We start from the raw sequence: 19,118 nt of genomic DNA on the forward strand, positions 1-19,118 counted from the left end.
ATCGATTATAATGAGACTTTTTCCCCAGTTATTAAGATGACCACTATTAGATGCCTTATTGCAATAGCAGTTAAGAAAAAAGCGGCCTATTTTTCAACTAGATGTCAATAATGCTTTCTTACATGGGGACTTACACGAGGAAGTTTACATGAGGTTTCCCAAAGGATTATCTTCCCCAAGTCCACACCATGTCTGTAAGCTCAGAAAGTCTCTTTATGGTTTGAAGCAAGCTTCACGGCAATGGTATGCTCGGCTTGCAGGTGCTCTTAATTTCAAAGGTTTCTCTTCTTCCCTAAATGATTATTCACTATTTTTTAAGATTTCAGATGGGTTTGTTACTACCGCTTGCCGTATATGTCGATGACATTATAATTGCGGCAATCACTCACAAAATTGAGACACTCAAACAATTTCTACATTAAATTTTGTATCAAAGATTTAGGGAATCTACACTACTTTCTTGGCGTTGAAATATTACGCGAACAACATGGATTAATTATGAGTCAAAGAAAGTTTACCCTTGAACTGCTTTTACGAGTTTGACTGTTCCCATCTCGCCAAAGTGTCGTCTCCTTTGGACCCCTCTATCAAATTGGGGATTGATTCTGGACCTTTGCTTGATGATCCCACCATATACAGACGTTTGGTGGGCAAGTTGAACTACACCCGCGCGTCCGGATCTATCTTTTCAGTCTTTGCTCCTCGACCAATATATGCAAAAACCCCGTCTTGCTCATTATTATGCCGCCTTTAGAGTTCTTCGATATCTCAAGGAAACCCCAGGTCAAGGCCTTTTTATGAACTCTACACCTTCTTTTGATTTACTTGCTTTTTGCGACGCGGACTGGGCCTCTTGCCACCGACACCGTCGATACGTCGATGGTATTTTATCAGCTTGGGGGGTTCACCCATTTCATGGAAGTCGAAAAAGCAAGACTCCGTCTCCCTTTCCTCCGCCGAGGCGGAGTACCGGTCTATGCGACGAGTAACCGCAGAAGTCACGTGGTTAACTCGTCTCCTTACAGATCTATCAGTTCCGCCCCATTTACCGGTTCAAGTCCACTCCGACGTGATCAAGCAGCCCTTCATATCGCCCGCAACCCGGTATTCCATGAAAGAACTAAGCACGTTGATTTAGATTGCCATTTTGTGAGGCAGCAATTTGTTTCTGGGCTAATTTCTCTCACGTTCGTTCCATCTTTTGCTCAGCTTGCCGATTTCTTTACAAAACCCTTATCTGGGTTACCACATCGATCTGCTTTGGGCAAGTTGGGTGTTGTTTCTCTCCCCTCCAACTTGAGGGGGGGTATTGACAACGATGTTCTACACAGAAATGAAGAAACGAAAATGGAGATCTGTACGTTTAAAGGGAAAGAGAAGAAGAGAGAAGAAGAACAAAGTGGTTGAGTTGTGTACTTTTGATCTGAAGATTAGGTCTGAGTATTAGGCTTCTTTTACATTATATACTCATGGGCCTATACACGTTTTGGGTCATAATTTATTTTGGGCCAAGTTCTCAGCAGATGCAACATGATTTATTTGGGCCAAGTCTCAGCAAACACAAGCAACACAGTGCAGGCCCATGTCCATCAGATCAAGATACAAACAAATTACAACCTGTACATATACAAACAAAAATACAACCTGTACATAACCCATTTTTATTTTACGTATTTATTTTATTTTAGTAGACACTTGTAAATATTTCATTTGGTTTGTTAGACAACAACATATAGGATAGGGACAGGTGTAGTAGTACTATATTCCTTTGAATATTCTCAGATGCTCTTAGCTAGTGTATATATACACAGTCCTGTACAGATTTTATGACTAAGAAATACAACAGAAATTTTCTACTATTTTCTTCATTTCTAATACACTTTTAGTATAAAATAAAATATGATTAGATATAAGTAAATATTTTGTGGACAAGAGAAGTCTTAATGCTTAGTGCAAAAGTCATTGGAGAAGCAATCTTTCAAGTTAAGATACCTGTCTCTCCAAGTTGAAAACCAAATTAAGCAGCAAGTTGAATCTTCCCTTAGAAACATTGAAAATCAGTTTAGAAGTTTCCAATCAATAGATGCAGAGTATACTTCAGTCTGCATCCATCAAATTTATACACAAGCATGTACATGTACGTGTACATTTTCTTTTAAAATTTAAAGCAATGTGCTGCGTGCACATCTTTATGAAAAGTTACGCACCCCTCGAATTTAAAAAGAAGGGTAAAGGTGAAAATGTATCCCTCGTCATTTAGACCAGATATATTCCTCATTAAAAAGGTGGTACATATATACTTCTGTCGTTACACAAATGGTGCACATATACTCCTGTCATTACACAAATGGTGTAAATATACTCTTTTCGCTGACATATTTTTTTTTAAAATCATTCAGGTTATTTTTAAATTAAAAAAAAATCACGTGACTTTAAAAAAATAAATCTACCCTTTTTTTTAGTAGACTTAATTTTTTAAAGCCACGTGGTAATTTTTCTTTCTGGTGGGTTGGGTCTGGTTGGTTTAAAAAAATGGGTAGACTTTTTTTTAATAGGCACGGAGATATTTTATTAAACGAACCAGACAGGACCCACCAGAAAAAATTACCACGTGACTTTATAAAAGTAAGTTTAACAAAAATATGGGTAGACTTATTTTTTTAAAAGCCACGTGATATTTTTAAAATTAAAAAATAAACTAAATAATTTTTTTAAAGAAAATCTATCAGCGAAAAGGACATATTTGCATCATTGTGTAACAGTAGGGGTATATATGTACTACTTTTTTCATTAGGGGCATATCTGCATTAAATGACAAAGTTGAAGGGTATATTTGCTCCTTTGCCTTAAAAAGAAACGGAAAAGGATAAAAAGTATTAGAAATGACTCATACATATCCTCCTTCCATCTATTGAATCAAATTTAACCCTGTTTCCATCTATTTGGTCAAACTTTTGATGTAATACGTTAAGAGCATTTCACCAATTTAAGTTTTGGAATATGCTTTAGGATCTTTTTGTAAAAATTAGGATAGCGAACTTGTTTTTAATGCTCATTTACTATTAGAAGAAAAAAACACACACATAAAAAAAAAAAAGATCATTCTCATATATTTTCTCTATTTCAAAATGTTTACCTGGTTCTGATTTGACACGAAATTTAAGAAAATAGAGAACACTTTTAAATCTTGTGTTCTTAAATTAAAGATATGTAGAATGTACTTAAATGCCCCTTAATCTTATGGTCTTAAATATGCCGTGTGAAAAGTTGGAATAAAAGAATTGCCAAAAAAAAAAAAAAATTTTTTAAACGCACTAAAAAAAAAGAAAAGAAAGTAAGATAAACATTTTGAAACAAAGGGAGTATATTTTTTTGGTACATTGGAAAAGGGCAAAAAAACATTACATTGGAAAAGGAAAAAAAAAATTCTCATGTACTCCCTCTCTGTTCACTTTTACTTGTCCACTATACTAAAAATAAATTTTCACTTTTATTTGTCCACTTTAACATATCAAGAAAAGACAAACTTTTGTTCTTGTTTTATCTTTAACATTAATTACTAATTTCAAATAATTCTCTGAGTCTAATGAGACTGTACACCAATTAATATGAATATTATAATAAAATATATACTTTATTTATTAATTTTTAAAAAATGTGCAAAATCAAAAAAATATAAATAAAAGTGAACAGAGGGAGCACGGAGACACACACCCCAAATGATATCAGCATCCTCTATATTTTAAAAGAATATTCAAAACTTGAAAAGACAAGGCTTAGCAAAACATTCAGATGTAAATTACCTGTGCACAACCCCATTTGCACATGCTCTGTCCCCATTGTCCAGCAAACATATTACTTTCAAGAACTCAACTTCCATTCAGAGAATAAAAAGTTAAAGACCCAAATTTGGATTTTCAAGAATCTAACCAATGAGGAGCCAAGGCTAGTATTAAAGTCTTGATTCTTCAGAGCAGTTTTTATTCTTCTTTGGTAAGTTCAAGTCAACCCCATTAATTGAAAGGAAGTTACATATTTGGCCGGTCGGTCAAAAAAAAAATTACATTTGTTAGCAAAATATACAAAAAAGAATTACACTATTATGTATAAGAAATGTACTATGGAGTATATTTTATATATATTATGTAGACGTTACATTATTTTTGTGGGAGACTATTTATGTCAGTTTCTCTTAATTGAATTCATGTGTTGAACTCGATTTTGACTTTGTTGCAGAAAATGGTTTTCAGAAGAATTCTTGTTGTGATGATGGGTTGTTTAGGATGTGCTGATCAGCAAACAGAACCAAATGAAAATAATATGGAATCCAAGTCATCAGTTGTAGATGAAACTGCTATTACTACTCCTAGAGTTAGACTTAGTGATGGGAGATACTTGGCTTACAGAGAAAGAGGAGTACCAAAGAACAAGTGCAAATACAGTATCATTATTGTGCATGGTTTTGGCAGCTCCAAAGATATGAGCTTTATGGCTTCTGATGTAAGCACAAATAACTCTCTCTATCTTTCTTTCTCTCTCTGAATTTTGAATTCATTATTTTCTAAAGAGGTTAGTAAAGTATCAAACTGATATATATTTGAGAATTGGGTGTTCAGTATCTTGAAATTGTCATGACCCTTAAAAAGATTCTTAAAATTGAAAAGAAAGGGTTGAAATAAAAAGATCTAGAAGTGTTTAATAGTTCGTCAAAGAAAAACAACTCCTTACGTCTCAATTTACGTGAAGGTATTTGACTGAACACGGAGTTTAACAGAAAAATGTAGACTTTTGAGACTTGTGGTGTAAAATAAGTCATAGGAATTTTAGGGTAAAATGAGAAGTTTAAAGTTAAATATTACTACTAGATATAGAAAAATGTTATTCTTTTTGGGAGGGATAAAAACGAAAGAGTTTCACATAAATTGGGATAAAGAGAATATAAGCTTTTGAGCTACCCTGTTAGGAAAGTTGCTTCCATTTGATAATTTGAGTTGACTTCAGGACAAGAAATTATTCAAAATGTTGGTTGATGAAAGGGATGCAATCAACCAGTGCTAATGCAACGATCCCATGAGAACTGCGAAGTTTAGCGTGCTTGGATAAGAGTAGTAATAGGATGGGTGAGCCGCTAGGAGTCCTCGTGTTGCATCCCCTGTTGACATCAATTATTTTGAGATTAAAGTGTAGTTGATCCATTTTCTTTTTGGGAAATTGACATAAATAGCCGCCCACCAAAATAATTACTGGCATATGTATTTTTTTTTTTTTTTTGTATATTAATGCATAATATACATACTTTATGCCTAACTAGTATATAAATTTTTTGTATATTTGGCTAGAGGCTGTAATTATTTCCGGCCAAGCAGCCAATTTTTATCGGTGTTGTTTAGCGTTTGAAATTCCTTCTTTTGGTTAGGATTTCCAGCAGCAAGCTAGAAAGCGTTCTCTTTTTTCTTTCTGTTTTGTCTTGAAGGAATGTGATTCTTGAATTTGCATAATTCTTTTGAGAATGCTCTAATAGTACTTTAGTTCTCAGGAACTCCTGGATGGAATGGGGATATACCTTCTGATATATGACAGAGCTGGATATGGAGAGAGCGATCCAAATCCAAAGCGCTCGGTTAAAAGTGAAGCATCTGATATCGAAGAATTAGCTGATCAATTGCAATTAGGATCTAAGTACTATGTTATTGGCGTATCGTTGGGATGTTACCCTGCTTGGAGCTGCATCAAACGCATCCCTCAAAAGTAAAATAAAACTCACTTCAGAAACTTTTAGCTTTCTGTTTTGTCTTTTCTATAGTTTAGGCCTAAGGGTGGAATTAGCTACAAACTTTATCGCTAATCCGTCACTAAATTGCTCGTAACTAATAGATGTTTTTTTGATAATCCGTTGCTAAATAGAATTAGTGTCGGATTTTGCTGTTTAGCTACAAAATTTGTCCTCCCTAATTTCTGTTTTTTTCAGTAGTTATATTGCTTAGGATTGAAAAATATGCTGCTGCAGGCTTGCAGGAGTGGCTCTAGTAGTCCCATTTGTCAATTACAAATGGCATTCACTACCTGATGATCAAACAAAGGATGATTACAGGAAACAACTCTGCCGGTTGGCGCTTTTGCTCACACGCCATACTCCAGGGCTATTACATTGGTGGTTCACTCAAAAACTGTTCCCATCAGCTACTGCTCTTGAAGCAAATCCGACATTTTTTTGTGATAAAGATTTGGATGTCTTGAAGAATACACCAGGATATCAACTGTTCACTCAGGTAAACTTCATCAGCTATGCCCAAAAAGAGAAAAGGAAATAACGTACACACAGTCGACTTTCTTAACTCAAATTGGATCAAGTTATACTTGTTCAAGTTGACTCAGTAGTGATACGAATAAACCTTATTTGGCCACTCTTGTGAGCTTTACCAATATGGTTAATCAATTCACTATAAAAAAACTAGAATTAGCTACAAACTTCGTCGCTAATCCGTAGCTAAATTGCATGTAGTTAATGGAATTTTTGGGGAATCTGTCACTAAATAGGATTAGCGACGGATTTTGTTGTTTAACTACAGAACTTGTCCGTGGCTAATTCCGGCTTTTTTAGTAGTGATATTCCATAACGAGTAATATTATACCCACTCCAGCTCCCCCCGCTCCCCCTTAATATATAGTCCGATTATTCTGTTCCAATGGTTTCATCTCTACAGGAATCAATACGAAATAAGAAGTATCTCAACGGATCCGAAATACTCTGATATCTGGTTTGTGACTAGTTTTACTTGTATTAACAGGACGGGCTAAGGAAACGGAGGGTATTCGACTCCCTTCGTCGCGACTTTATTGTGGCGTTTAGCAAGTGGGATTTTGATCCACTGGAGCTAAGTAACCCGTACCCACAAAACGAAAGCTCTGTTCATATCTGGCAAGGTTACGAGGACAAGGTTGTGCATGTTCAATTACAAAGATACGTCTCGCAAAGGCTCCCTTGGATTCGGTATCATGAAGTTCCTGATGGTGGTCACTTGATTGTGTATGATAATGTTGTGTGTGAAGCTGTCTTAAAATCACTTTTGCTTGGTCAAGATCCCTCATTGTACAGGCCTAAATTAGCTGACTGAGTATTAGTTCATTCATTGTACCCAAAGATGACCTTGTAAGTTAATTGATTTCTAGAAATTGATAAAAGTGTGATTGGTTGCATTTTTTACTATAGTGTATAGAACTTTTATATTAACAATGCAATATTGCTGGATATATCAAGTCATTACTTTATTTCTTGGACTAATGTATCTGGCTTGCCTTGAGTTACTTTTTGTTGTAGATAAACTTAATCTGATGGGATAAAAAACTTATATACCGTCGAGCAAGCTACCATTGATTTGTTCATTCTTTGCTGCCCTATCAACGACTACAAACAGTTGTTGTTTAAAATGCTAGCCGATATCAAAGTTTGTTTTCTAACTTATTATGCAGTGGAATATGCGCCTCTCTAGGGACATTCCATAAAATTGGAACAATACACAGAAGATTAACATGACTGTTATGAAAGACTGACATGCACAGATCAAGAAATGGTCCAAATATATACAACTGGATATATGGATCTCAAGACTATAGAATTCAAATTCCATTTCCTGGCATAGCTATGGCCTATGGCCAGTGACAGAGCTAGGATTTTACTAAGGAGGTTCCAAATTATAAAAAAGTAAAACACACGAAGAAGCAAGGTTTTTTTTTTTTTTTTGGGGGGGGGGGGGGGGGGAGGGGTGTTCAACATCTACTTTATATACATAAAAATAATTTTAATCTTATATATATAGTGTAACTTTTTGCTGAAGGTGGTTCAGACCCTTACTGGCTCCGCCTCTGCCTATGGCCTATGATGCCTGAAACATTCTAATATTTTTGTCTCAACTCCACAGAGAATAATGCCAGAAAAGGAACTTGACTGGTCTTCTTCAATGATAGATGTGTTCTTGATTCTCCTTTATTATGACATATTTAATCAAGTAGTGGACTTCCATCTTTAGGTAAGAAGACATGTTGCCCACAAGTGCAAGAGATTTCCCTTTGTGACAAAATGAATTTGCTATGTAAAAGAAAGGCGATAAGTAACTTCTTTTCCTGGTAAAAAATACATGGAGAACATGTGCCATTTTGTCCTTGGAATTTCCTCCTTGTATCCTTCCACCATGATTGTGCCCATCCTGGAACATTTCAAGCAGGAAGGGGTCGTTTGATTCAAAGACAAGTTACGAAGGAATTAATAATGTAAGGATTAATCATATATGGATTACTAATGTGGGGATTAGTTATATATGGAGCAATAATGCCACCCAACCTCTTAAACTAAATATAGCCGCCATGCGTATAATATATGTATAATCCATGTATAATATGTATATAATCAAGTATAATCCGTGTATAATCTATTCATACCTGCTAGAAAAAGTAAATAGTGAAACTGGCGGGCTATTTTTGTAAAGATCCCAAAATTAATTCTATTGAATTTTGAATTTGTTGTATAATTTTTTAAATAACAACCGAACATTTGATTAAAATTTTTAATACATGAAGTTTGTTCTGCAGATTAGATATAGGTGTCACACCTTAAAACTGGAAGGATAGACCGGCACACTATACCTTAAACTCTTCATCGAGCAAACCACTAAACATGACCTTCTAGATGAATCTCAATGCCATGATTTAGAAATAATATAACCATGCGAGACCTCAAATGAAATGACAAATAATTGTTAGTGTCAAGTTTTTATGATGACAATTTTACTTGTGCAGGTATAAAAATTAAATCACATAAGGAATATATGTGAGCCCACAAAACAGCCCCAACAACTTGGAAGCCCACAGAGTAGCCCCAACGAAATACCACTCGACATATGGCTTCCTAGCCCAAACGTGGTTAGGGCAACCAGCTGTAACTCTCAGCCGCATATCTTTCAAAAGAAGGAAATCACATCTGCAATTTAAAGAGGAATTATTTCAGCAGCATCAAATCATTTCAAGAAGGAAAAATATCAAAGGCATATCTCATGAGGTGTAAGAAATCTATCACGCTCAACGCGCGAGGAAAGCACAAGTTTTTAAAGAGGAATTATTTCAAGACACAAATCATTTCAAGAAGGAAAAAATATCAAAGGCATATCTCACAGGTGTAAGAAATCTCTGCGCAACGCACAAGAAAGCAACAACAACGATGACTTATTCTTGGAAATAGGATCTCGATTCCATTTCCAAGGATCAAATCCCTTGGGTTGAACTCTGCGTGAAGTGCCTAAAGCTATATAAACGGGCTGCCTCACAAACGAAGAATTATGCAATTGTCTCATTACCTCCATTGCTCGCTTTACTTTCAAACAAACATTGTCGGTCCGTGTGATTCATAGTGTAATAAGAGAGAAAGGAGTGTCATAGTTTGTGAGGCTTTGTATCAAAAAGAATAAGAGTGTTTTGAGTGTAGACGTAGGAACTTCATTCAAAACCTCCATTGTACCAAACCTTACCCTTGCAACCCAAGGGGACTGGACTAGGATTCACATTGAATCTGAACCAGTATAAATTATATGTGTCATTTATTTTCTGCACTTGCCTAAATATTCACTGAGTAGGTAGTCGACTATCGTCTTGACCTAGTCGACTAACGCAGCGAAAATTTTAACAATTCACCCCCCCTCTTGCACTTTCAATTGGTATCGGGCGAGTCTCACTTTCAGTGCTTAACCGCACGTGAGAAAAGATCAAATGGCTGGATATCAGATTCCTGGAGCAATATTGCAAGATGGGCACTCCACAACAAGACCACCATACTTTAATGGTGAGCATTATGGCCACTGGAAGGAAAGGTTTAAAATATTTGTGCAATCAACTGATTATCAAGCCTGGGTCGTGATCAAAAAAGGACCTAAACCCATTCCCGCAGCGAACACCGAAAGCAAAGAAGATGCGAAGTTTCAAAGAATTGATCTAAGTCACACGACATTACTAAAGAACAACAAGAGACTCTACAAATAAATGCAAGGGCAATAGCTTTGCTCTACTTGCGTGCAAAGAAGTGGAGAAGAGTATGCAAAAATTTCAAATTGTGATACCGCCAAGGAAATGTGGGATAAACTTGAGGTCACTTATGAAGGAACATCAAAAGTAAGAGAAACAAAATTGATGCTCTAAGACACGACTATGAAGCTTTCATGATGAAAGATGATGAGAACATCGAATCAATGTTCACAAGATTCAAGCAAGATTATTGGAGAACTCAAGTCGCTTGGAGTAACCTATACCAACTCTCAACAAGTTAGAAAGCTTGTCAGAAGTCTGCCAAAGACTTGGGAAACCAAAGCCATTGTTCTTGAAGACGGAAATCTGGATAAATTCACTTATGATGAATTAAGAGGAAATCTTATAGCTTTTGAAAAGAATCATATCCAAAGATACCGGAAAAGGACGAAAAGAAGAAAGTGGTCGCATTCAAGGCTCAAGTTGAGGAATCGATGATGATGATTTTAAAGAAGAAGAAGTAGCCATGATTTCGAGGCATGTGATAGAAGCTATGAGAAGATCAAGAAGTAACGAGAAAAGGAAGCTCAAACTTTAGAAAAGGCAAGGCACCCATTTGGACAACAAAGAATGACGAAAATGTTTTGAATGTGGAAAATATGGCCATATTGCGTCCGAATGTCCCGAGATAAGAAAGAAACCAACCGAGAGGCTATCAAAAACAAAGAGCTTTCAGCGATTGGAGTGAAGATGGGATCTCAGATGAAGAATCTGAAGAAGGTGAAAATATATGTTTCATGGCTCTCGAAGAAGGCAGCAAGGTAAGTTCTCATTCCTGTGCTAAATGTGAAGAAACCCAAGAATTATTAGATCAAAATCTTATAGATCTAAATAATGTCTTTGATGAATATAGAAAACTGAAGAGGGATAAAAAGGAATGGGAATCAAGATTAGAAATTTGTGAAAAAGAAAAAAATTCAATCCAAAATGAAGTTTATAATCTTCAATCTAGATTAGATGTCTTATTAAAACCTTCCAACCATAACCATGACAAGTCAAACCAATCAAATACACCCAAGTTTACTGAAAAAAAGGTTGTGCAAATAACCGAAAATTTTGAAGGAAAGAAAACCGCTATTTGAACACCGATAAGTCAACTAGAAGAAGAAAGGAAAAGCTGAGTGCACAACAAAATTCGATTCCCATATTGTGGAAAGAAAATCTTTTCAAACATGTTTTTGCTGTGGAAAACTTGGGCATAATTATTATAACTGCAGATTTCGCTTTACAACCGCACTTGGATATGGAAACCCAAGAAAATCAAATATTTTGAAACTAACCATCAAGGACCCAAGAACTCTTGGGTACCTAAACAAGAGTAAAATTTTGTCTTGCGGGAACACCACAAGAAAAAGAAAAAGGGAAAATGGTATCTAGACAGTGCGTGTTCAAGACATATGACGAAGCGACAAAAATCTATTCAAATCGATCGCTGACTTTGATGGAGGATTGGTAACTTTTGGAGACAATTCAACTGGAACGGTAATTGGTATTGGTACTATTGCCTTCAATAATTCCTGTGACATTTCAAATGTTTGGTTGGTGAAGGGACTTAAGTATAACTTGTTAAGTGTAAGTCAGCTATGTGATTCAGATCTTGAGATCAGATTCAGTAAATCAGGTTGTGTCATAGAAGACTCCTCTGGAACAAAGATTCTTCCTGGAAGCAGAAATAAAAATGTATACACTGACTCTATCAAAAATGCTAAAGGTCATATATGCTTGGCATCAATGGGAGAAGATCCGTGGATGTGGCACAAGAAGCTTGGGCATGCTAGTATGCGATTAATTGAAAAACTAGCAAGACATGATCTTGTAATAGGATTGCCAAAACTCAACTACACAAAAGATCACTTGTGCGATTCGTGTCAAAAAGGTAAACAAACTAGAAACTCCTTTAGTTCTAAAGATATTGTGTCTACATCAAAGCCCCTGCAATTACTTCATATGGATTTAGTCGGTCCTACTAGAACTGGCTAGCATTGGAGGAAAAAGGTACGCATTTGTTATAATAGATGACTTCTCTCGTTTTACTTGGGTAATATTTCTTGCTCATAAAGATGATACTTTAAAGAACTTTAAGTTTTTTTGTGAGAAAATTCAGCGTGAGAAGGGATATTACATCACTTCCATTAGAAGTGATCATGGAGGAGAATTTGAAAATAAAGCCTTTGAGGAATTCTCAGTAATGATCAAGGATACACACACATTTCTCCTCACCTCGATCTCCGCAACAGAACGGTGTAGTTGAACGAAAAAATAGAACTCTTCAAGATATGGCAAGAACAATGATCATAGAAACAGGCCTACCACATCACTTTTGGGGCGAAGCGGTAAGTACTGCGTGTCATATTTTGAATAGATGCCTGATTAGACCAATTCTTAAGAAAACTCCGTATGAGCTATGGACGGGTAAGAAACCAAATATTAGCTACTTTCATCCTTTTGGATGTAAGTGTTTTGTTCACAATAATGGGAAAGAAAATCTTAGTAAGTTTGATCCTCGAAGTGATGAAGGTATATTTCTTGGTTACTCTCCTACTAGTAGATCTTATAGAATTTATAACAAACGTACTTTATCTATTGAAGAGTCTATTCATGTTGTATTTGATGATACTAATAACATGGCCGAGAAAAGGAAAATTGCAGATGAAGAAGACAACAAGTACTTACCGCAAAGGGTTACAAAACCCACCGAAGAAAAGGCACCACGTGAGTCGACTTCGATGAACCTCGCCGACGAGGTTACTTGTTGGAAGCGGTTCCAAACGAATGGAGAAGTGAACACGACTATCCAAAGAAATTTGTTATTGGAGACATCTATGAAGGAGGAAAACTAGAGCATCTACTAAAAATAACGTAAATCTTGCTCTTATTTCTCAATGCGAACCAAAGAAAGTTGGTGATGCCTTAAAAGATGAATCTTTTGGTCAAGGCTATGGAAGAGGAACTTGATCAATTCGAAAAGAACAAAGTGTGGAATCTAGTTCCCAAACACCGAGAACGCTTCAATCATTGGCACAAAATGGGTGTACAGAAACAAGCTAAATGAGGCTGGAGAAGTAGTCAGAAACAAAGCCCGGCTCGTTGCTCAAGGATATTCACAACAGGAAGGTGTTGACTATGATGAAACTTTTGCTCTGTTGCCGTGTTGGAATCCATAAGAATTTTGCTTGCATATGCTTCTTTTAAAAAATTCAAACTTTTTCAAATGGATGTTAAAAGCGCTTTCTTAAATGGGTTCATTGAAGAAGAGGTATACGTGAAACGTACCGCTGTTTTGAAAACCTAAAATTTCCTTATCACGTTTTTAAATTAAGTAAAGCTCTATACGGTCTTAAACAAGCACCCAGGGCTTGGTATGATCGCTTAAGCTCCTTCTTGGTAAGCCATGGATTTTTTCGAGGAAAGATCGATACAACTCTTTTCATTAAACGATCCTCCTTAGGAAATCTTATCATACAAATATATGTTGATGATATTATTTTTGGAAGCTCTAACCCCTCTATGTGCAAGGAATTTTCGATCTTATGCAAAGCGAGTTCGAAATGAGTATGATGGGAGAATTAAAATTCTTCTTGGGACTACAAATTCATCAAACTGACACTGGAATATTTATATGTCAAGCTAAGTATGCTAAAGAACTCGTCCAAAAATTTGGGATGTCTGACTCAAAAGCTATGGGAACTCCAATGAGTCCTACTTGCTCTCTTGATAAGGATGAACAAGGAAAACCTGTTGATGAAACTAAGTATCGCGGTATGATTGGATCATTGCTTTATTTAACTGCTAGTCGACCGAGATATTATGTTTAGTGTGTGCGTGTGTGCTAGATTCCAAAAAGTCGCTCCAAAGGAATCTCATCTTACTGCTAACGTTAAACGTATCATTAGATATCTTCATGGAACAACTAACTATGGTTTATGGTATCCTAACACCACCGATTTTACGCTTGAAGGTTTTCGGATGCAGATTTTGCGAGGTGATAAAGATGATAGAAAAAGTACCGGTGGTACTTGCCGGCTTCTAGGAAAATCTCTTATTTCCGGAATAGCAAAAAACGAGGATCGATCTCTTTATCTACTACCGAGGTGAATATATAGTTGTTGGTCAATGCTTTGCCAAGCTAATTTGGATGTCTTACCAACTAAGTGATTATGACTTGTTTTTTAAACCTCGTAAAAATTTTACGTGATAATTCGAGTGCTATCTGTCTATCTAAAAATCCTCATTGCATCATTCTAGGGCCAAGCATATAGATATTAAGCATCATTTTATCAGAAATCATGTTGCTCAGGGAGATTTTGAAATTGTTTTTGTTAACACTGAAAACCAGCTGGCTGATATTTTTACTAAACCCCTTCTTGAGGAACGTTTCTGCATGCTAAGAAGCTCTTTGGGAATTATTGATAAATCTGTCTAAATTTCTAACAAACCGTGCCAAGATTTTCGGGTACTCAAATCTTTGCCATAAATGGTATTCCCATCATATTTATGACATTCCCATCTTCCCATATTTACTTTTTACCTTTTCCATAAAACCTTTTGCCTTTCCCTACACCCTTTTACCCGTATCCCCATAAACCCTTTTTCGTCTTTCTCCTCACCTTTCTCTTCCAAAGCTCCGTTCATCTTCTCCTCTCTTCAATGGCGAAGAACGCGAAAACTCCTACCCCCTCCACCCGTCAAAGCTCAAGGCTACGGGAAATGGGTAAAAATCTCCCCTCGCCTCCTCATGACTCCGTCGTCTCCGATGACCACCTTCCTCCGACGACTCCGACTTAGTTCCCATTAGTCATCTTGGGAAGCGAACCCTTCCTGAGGCTGCATGCTCCACCTCCTCCAAGAAACTCAAAACGCTCTGTGATAAACCTCTTGATCTTCGGAAGAAATTCTGGGATGACCATCATCAGGCACTGTTCTCGTCTCTTGAGGACAAAACCATCGTTCACAGTAGGAATGTCGATCTTGACCTTATGCTCTCTCGGTTGTAAGGTTAAACATTTGTTTGTCTATCAAGGATGGGAAAACTTTTTAAAACCCCTCCTCATGTCTATGAAATTCCTGTTCGCATGTTCTATGCCAATCTTAAGTCTTCTAAAGCTAATGAACTTGAAACATTGGTTCTTGGAACTCATATTGTGCTAAATTGCTCTGTTCTTGACTCTATTTTTGGTTGCACCTGCCTCGGCTTTTCGGAATTACCCAAAATTTTTTGGCCTGAATCTCTTGAAGTGTCTTTTGACGATGTTAAAAAATCTCTCTCAAATTCCTCCTCTGTTCCTGTTCAACTTGGTCCGTCCAATATCTCGTTTGAAGCCCGTGTGCTTGCTCATATGGTTGCTACTACCATTGTTCCTCGTGCTGGGTCATACTCTACCATCTCCCAGCGTGATGCTATTTTTGCCTTTTGCCTCCTGTCCAAGAAAAAAATAAATTTGTCCTCCATTGTTATCAATTATATGATTGAGTGCGCTTCAAATCCCTCTAGTCTCCCATATGGTATGCTTATCTCCCGCATCCTAGAGGTCCACAAAATCGACTTGGTTGACTATCCCATCACTCCAGTCAAGCAATGCTACAACTCTAGGGCGTTTGGTAGCATGGGATATGTTTTGAGCGATGATTCTGGTTGTTAAAAGATGTCCATGAGGCCTCTCAACTTGGTCCCTCTACCAAAGGGAAAAAATCGATCCCCCGCTTCGTCTCCTCTCCGAATGCTATGAAGAACTTCTCGCCAAACTTTCTGCTATGGATGAACAAATTGAGTCCATTAAAGACTTAATGGCATCCACGTTATTTCAAGTGGAGAAGATTCGCGATGTGACTAGAGAAACAGGTGCTGATGTCTCTAAGCTGCGGCTGAACCTGGATGCTGTTATTAAGGAAGCGGTCAAATTGTCCACCAAGCTTCAAGCTAGTGTTCTTTATGCACGAACGTCTTACTACACCGCGGAAATGAAGGATGCTATTGTGAATACATTAGCCTACTTTCTTCGTCGTCCGATCTTCCGTCGTCAAGAATAGTTTTTAGTTTTTTTAACTCGTTTAAACAATGTTTTTTGTGGTCCTTATGCTTGCGCGATCTTGTTAATTGCCTTATGTTATTTGCTATTTGTCCTTGGTTTTGCTTTTGTTGTGTTGTTTATTTGATGGTTCTTTGCCTCTCGCTTTTATTTTGCCTCTCGCTTTTATTGTTGTGTTGTTTTTGAGTGATGCCAAAGGGGAGAATGACGGTCAATCGCTTCGGGGAGCCTATAAGGACTAGTCAACTAGTCAGGGGGAGCCTCCACCTATTCTAACAATGAGCATCCGTTACAGGGAAGTTGACTACACTTTGTCCAAAATTGTCATCCTCAAAAAGGGGGAGATTGTTAGTGTCAAGTTTTTATGATGACAATTTTACTTGTGCAGGTATAGAAATTAAATCACATAAGGAATATATGTGAGCCCACAAAACAGCCCCAACAACTTGGAAGCCCACAGAGTAGCCCCAACGAGCCGGGCTCACTCGACATATGGCTTCCTAGCCCAAACGTGGTTAGGGCAACCAGCCGTAACTCTCGGCCGCATATCTTTCAAAAAAAATCAAATCACATAAATTTAAAGAGGAATTATTTAAAGCAAAGCATCAAATCATTTCAAGAAGGAAAAATATCAAAGGCATATCTCATGAGGTGTAAGAAATCTCTCGCCTCAACGCACAAGGAAAGCACAAGAAGTTTTTAAAGAGGAATTATTTCACATCAAATCATTTCAAGAAGGAAAAAATATCAAAGGCATATCTCATGAGGTGTAAGAAATCTCACTGGCGCTCAACGCACAAGGAAAGCACAACGAGTCTTATTCTTGGAAATAGGATCTCTGATTCCATTTCCAAGGATCAAATCCCTTGGGTTGAACTCTCTGCGTGAAGTGCCTAAAACTATATAAAAGGGCTGCCTCACAAACGAAGAATTATGCAATTGTCTCATTACCTCCATTGCTCTGCTTTACTTTCAAACAAACATTGTTAGTCTGTGTGATTCATAGTGTAATAAGAGAGAAAGGAGAGTTATAGTTTGTGAGGCTTTGTATCAAAAAGAATAAGAGTGTTTTGAGTGTAGACGTAGGAACTTCATTCAAAACCTCCATTGTACCAAACCTTATAAAAGAGCTGCAGAGATCACCCTTGCAACCCAAGGGGACTGGACTAGGATTCACATTGAATCTGAACCAGTATAAATTATATGTGTCATTTATTTTCTGCACTTGCCTAAATATTCACTGAGTAGGTAGTCGACTATCGTCTTGACCTAGTCGACTAACAGAGCGAAAATTTTAACAATTCACCCCCCCCCCCCCTCTTGCACTTTCAATAAATCATATATAACTTTTTTTTTACAATAATCATATATAACTACATGAAAAATATTTAATAAGTTTAAACTTAAACATTTTCATCTACATGATAATATATCTCAATAACTAAGGAATACATAAGCTAACTGACTCAAACTGTCCAGTCTTGGGTAGTGGATCGACTGGACATATATCTTGTTCTAGTGGTTGTATTGGATTCATCTCTGAGTTGGTTTCTTGAATGCATAAAAAACCTCAATGATGCCAGTTTATTTATATTGATATACGCACTTAGCCACACTCTGATTTACCCTATGGGATATAAGGTTATTCGTAATGGTATACAACAACAAATATATATATATATATATATATATATATATATATATATATATATATATAAACTCATTGGTGTCTGCTGATTCATGTTGATATACATAATTATTCATTCTCTGATATTCACCTAGGGGCTAGGGGTACAAGGTTATTAGTAATGATATACAACAACATATGTAAAAAAACTTAATTGATGCAGGTTTCATCATGTTGATATACACATTTATTCACTCTTTTGATATATGCAGTGGGATACAAGATTTATTTATAATGATATACAACAATGTACATGTGAAAAACCTCGTTGATGCTAGCTTCATCAAGTTGATAAACAGTCATTTTCTCATTGATATACACAATGGGACATAGGGTTATTCATAATGATATACAATAACGCATTTAAAAAAGAAACATGTTGATGCCAATAACGGACTACAAGACTTAATTACATAAACAGTAATAGTATTACTAAGCATATCATCTGTTATTCCATTTTTTTCTTTCAAAAAGCCACGTTCTTGTTCATCTTTGCTTCCATACCCAATCAATGGAACTGTATCACCATTAGGTACTTCATGTATATCAGTAATTTTCGTACATCCATATGAAGGTTCATCATTCAAATTTGTATTGAAACCATGTATTGTCGTTCACCTTTACCGTTATACATTAGCGGATACATGCCAAAATCTAGAATTTTTTTTTTCAACTCAATGTATACCCGAAAATTCATATCATTGTGTAGCAATGTTGGTGCAAAATTCTCGTCAACCTTGTAATGAATTTCTAACGAATTAACTCTGATATCCACCCTCAATTGTTTTGCTATTGTATTTGTTTACCCCTTAAGAAGGTAACAATTGAATTTATACACAGTTAAAGGATATGTGGTGTAATCTGTTGATCAAATAATGCAACATGTAATGACAATCAAGGATATGTAATGAACAAGAAAAGGAATAGCCTTAATCGTCAATTGATGGACACCGTGAATTGATCCGGTTCAGAGCAATGGCCTTGATACCAGATCCAAGTCTTATCAATAACTTAAGAACTTGAGTGGTTACAGAGTAAGAATGTAAGAGTCATGAGAATCAGATGCCCTAATGAGAGGATTCACCTCTCTATATATAGTACAAGAGTTAGAATTCTAAATGGTAACTAAATGCACGTTAAGGAGATAGTGATCCCAATGATCTCGGGCGCCTCAACGGTTGATAGTGTAACGGCCGACGCATGGGCGGCGAGAAATCCGTTACAGGTCAGATTTCTAGCGTTCGTGTCAACTAGCGTCCCTCCGGTTTATGATCCCTCTATCCGACTGGTTGAACCTGAACCAATGTTACATCGCAAAGCCAACTCTCATACCTTGC

At 36.6% G+C, this 19,118-nt stretch overlaps 1 protein-coding gene and 1 non-coding gene across 3 annotated transcripts; both read left to right on the top strand.

Annotated features, from left to right (window-relative positions):
- Positions 1–3,740: 3,740 nt before the first annotated feature.
- On the top strand, positions 3,741–7,251 carry LOC132032588 (uncharacterized). 2 transcript variants are annotated; one of them, XM_059422226.1, is made up of 5 exons: positions 3,741–3,993; positions 4,237–4,500; positions 5,537–5,748; positions 6,008–6,269; positions 6,789–7,251. In XM_059422226.1, exons 2-5 carry the CDS (start codon positions 4,240–4,242, stop codon positions 7,113–7,115), a joined length of 1,062 nt encoding a protein of 353 aa, XP_059278209.1. In that variant the 5' UTR covers positions 3,741–3,993; positions 4,237–4,239; the 3' UTR covers positions 7,116–7,251. The 2 variants fall into 2 exon arrangements, with proteins under 2 accessions (XP_059278209.1, XP_059278210.1); XM_059422227.1 differs by lacking the exon at positions 3,741–3,993 and adding an exon at positions 4,013–4,047.
- Positions 7,252–7,480: 229 nt separating this feature from the next.
- LOC132035635 (U6 spliceosomal RNA) lies at positions 7,481–7,583 on the top strand. Its single transcript, XR_009409362.1, has one exon. It is a non-coding gene; the product is annotated as a U6 spliceosomal RNA (small nuclear RNA).
- The last annotated feature ends 11,535 nt before the right edge of the window (positions 7,584–19,118 follow it).

This window comes from Lycium ferocissimum, chromosome 10 (genome assembly GCF_029784015.1).
Source record: "Lycium ferocissimum isolate CSIRO_LF1 chromosome 10, AGI_CSIRO_Lferr_CH_V1, whole genome shotgun sequence".
NCBI lineage: Eukaryota > Viridiplantae > Streptophyta > Magnoliopsida > Solanales > Solanaceae > Lycium > Lycium ferocissimum.

Coding starts and splice junctions, on each gene's coding strand:
- LOC132032588 (XM_059422226.1), top strand. CDS start 4,240: ATGGTTTTCAGAAGAATTCTTGTTGTGATGATGGGTTGTTTAGGATGT. Junction 4,501..5,536: donor TGAGCTTTATGGCTTCTGAT/GTAAGCACAAAT, acceptor TTTAGTTCTCAG/GAACTCCTGGATGGAATGGG. Junction 5,749..6,007: donor ATCAAACGCATCCCTCAAAA/GTAAAATAAAAC, acceptor ATGCTGCTGCAG/GCTTGCAGGAGTGGCTCTAG.